This window comes from Protomyctophum parallelum (genome assembly GCF_964188405.1).
Source record: "Protomyctophum parallelum genome assembly, chromosome: 21".
Classification (NCBI taxonomy): domain Eukaryota; kingdom Metazoa; phylum Chordata; class Actinopteri; order Myctophiformes; family Myctophidae; genus Protomyctophum; species Protomyctophum parallelum.
Window position 1 is genome coordinate 28,852,669 of NC_139713.1, and position 2,584 is coordinate 28,855,252.

General features: G+C 42.9%; 1 protein-coding gene across 1 annotated transcript; it reads right to left on the minus strand.

Annotated features, from left to right (window-relative positions):
• Positions 1–278: 278 nt before the first annotated feature.
• On the minus strand, positions 279–2,027 carry LOC310878937 (macrophage-expressed gene 1 protein-like; the record flags this gene model as incomplete). The annotated part of the gene is made up of 2 exons (XM_083793353.1): positions 279–1,562; positions 1,692–2,027. The coding sequence occupies 2 exons, from the start codon at positions 2,025–2,027 to the stop codon at positions 279–281; spliced, it is 1,620 nt and encodes a 539-aa protein (XP_083649479.1).
• Between the last annotated feature and the right edge of the window lie 557 nt (positions 2,028–2,584).

Consider the following 2,584-nt stretch of genomic DNA (forward strand, 5'->3'; position numbering starts at 1 on the left):
TTCCTCAGTTTATAGAGTTAAAGGTCTGTAGATGAGCTTAGTGCTCTCAAGGTTGTTACATCTCATTTACAGTACAATCTCCTCCTCTCCTGTCATAATTTCTGCCTGACTGTGAATATCCTCCCCATGGCTGCCTTTTTTACACAACGGCGAACCCTTCTTCCATCTGACAGTCAGCACCACACCTGCAATTAAGAAGCTGACTAAAGCTATTACCCCAAGCCCTATACCTGCCTTCACCCCAGATTCATCCGCAGAATCTGTGGCATACTTCCTGATCACATCCTGGACATCGCTTGCTGCAGAATCTCACAGCCGTCACTGATTTCGGCTTGATGCTGGCTGTATGTGGGAGGACAGCGCTGTTCACCTCCTCCTGCCAAGGGGTTAGGGGACTCACAACTGAAAAAACCTCCAAACTTCACTGCATGTGTGAGGCTAAGCTCATCCGTCGCATTACTCATACAGATCATCACATCATTAACAAGTAATTTAAATGCAGTGAAGTGTTCAGGACAGGTCCTAGTTTTGGTGATAGGATTGTCAAAGTAGTTGCCATAGAGACCTCCAAACAAAAACCCTTTGTTCTCTGTAGGACCATTGTAGTAGCACCAATACATTTTTACTTTAGCTGTTCGGACATGGTGAACATTCCAACATTCTTCTCTTCTGCATGTGAATAACCCTACAAATCCACAGGAATAGTATACTACTTCACACTGCCTTACATTAAAGCCTTCCTCTTTCACCTCAGTGTGTAATAACTGTGACTGGTAGGGTGGGCGGCAAGAGTAGTCATCTGTATCTGGGTTTTTCTGAGCCAGGTCTTGGCAGAGTTGACTTGCCTGATTTGTCTCACACGTCACGTAGCCCCCACCAAAACTGAATTCTCTGACTGTCCCATCACAAGAGTTGTCATCAACATTAGCCTGAAAGTTAAAGTTTGGCGAGTTACTATCGATACAGCCTGGGTGAGTGTTAACTGTATAGTAGCGCTCTATGGCCTGTTGCAGGGAGAGAGCCACCTTGTTAATGGTTGGCTCTGGCAGATTAGGCAAGTTATTGGTATTTATAACATATTGTAGTGGCAAACCAGACCGGTCAATGCCAACAAGGTTATTTCTGGTGCTATCTTGCCACTCTTTAAGACTCATGCCAGGGTGGAAGGGTGAACCTCCAGAGCTCTCAATAAAGGAGGAAGTGATTTTCTTGTCATAATTGCTATCACTAGTTGACTGTTCTGTGTACCCAATAGCTACATCAACTTTAAGCATTTTGAAAAACTTTAAACCAAGTGATGCTTTGATAGAACTCTTGGAGGACTCACTTTCTGTTAAGGCATCAGATTTGATGTAGTCCTCTCTCATTAAGCTAGCCCCAGCATCAATACTAGTTATCACATGGGTTCCATAGTCAGCCACTACCTTCTCTGACAGATAAGTGGCAAGTCTGCTTTGGCTATTTGCAATGGCATCTGCAATGCTCTCTATTTGTCGAACAACATTTTTCGAGTCCAGCTTGAAATCGGGATACGCCTGTACTGTGTAAAGGTGGTTCTGTATCTAGGAAGGGGAAAAGCATGGGAGAAAGGGAAAATGTGAATTAGTAAGTCCACAAATTTTCACATTTGCAAGATCATATAACTTTATCATATAACATTAATATATAATATTGCAAGACATAGAACTCACTTGTACTCTGACTGTCTCAGATTTGCTATTGATTTGGTTGGTTTTCACCCTCTCATGTTCAGCAGAGAATTGTCCATTCACCGATGTAAATAATGTGTTGTAAGATGTTTCTATGTTGATGGAGGCAGATGTAGAACTTGTTTGTCTCAGATAGGAACTGATGACCTCTGCGTAGCTTTCAATATTTGTCACTTTCCGGGGAATGACAAACACCGTGTCTGGAATGAAGTAGAAGCCGTCCTCTGTGGTCTGGCACTTGGTGTAGCTGACGTCCATCACCCGACCCATGTCTAGGTTCCTCAGATTGTCCCAGCCTCCTCCAGGAAGGACTGACATGGCGAGGGAAAGTTGGTTTGTTGAGGCACGGCAGCGTTGAAAGGTGGGATTACGGACAGGGGCAGTGAAGCAGACATGGAGGAAAGAAAGAACTAGCAATGTTCCAGCTCTCGAGACCATGACTGAGTGAGACTTGAAGATGATGGTACAAGCACTCGATCCAACCTGTATTTATACCTCTATTTATCGCTAATACATCTGGATGGCATGCAAAGGTGCAGTTCCACTTTTGATAAAGAAAACTACTTCCTCATGTTTATGTGCTGACACTGGTATGATAATCCTGTCATCATTCATCAGATGAATCTGTCCATCCAGTTTGGGGAGAAACCGCATGTTACTCATCTCTCTAGGTTGTTATAAGGATAGACACTAGCGGCAACAGACAGCTAAAAATCTGTTTGTTGTCTGAGTTAGCACTTATAGCTTTTAATAGAATTGAGATCTCATTTGCATCTGAACAACATAACTCTGTATTGATTTGATAGCCTCAGCACAGGACCAAATGCTATTGTTTAAGCATATAATTATATGCCTTACCGGTATTTTAAAATCAA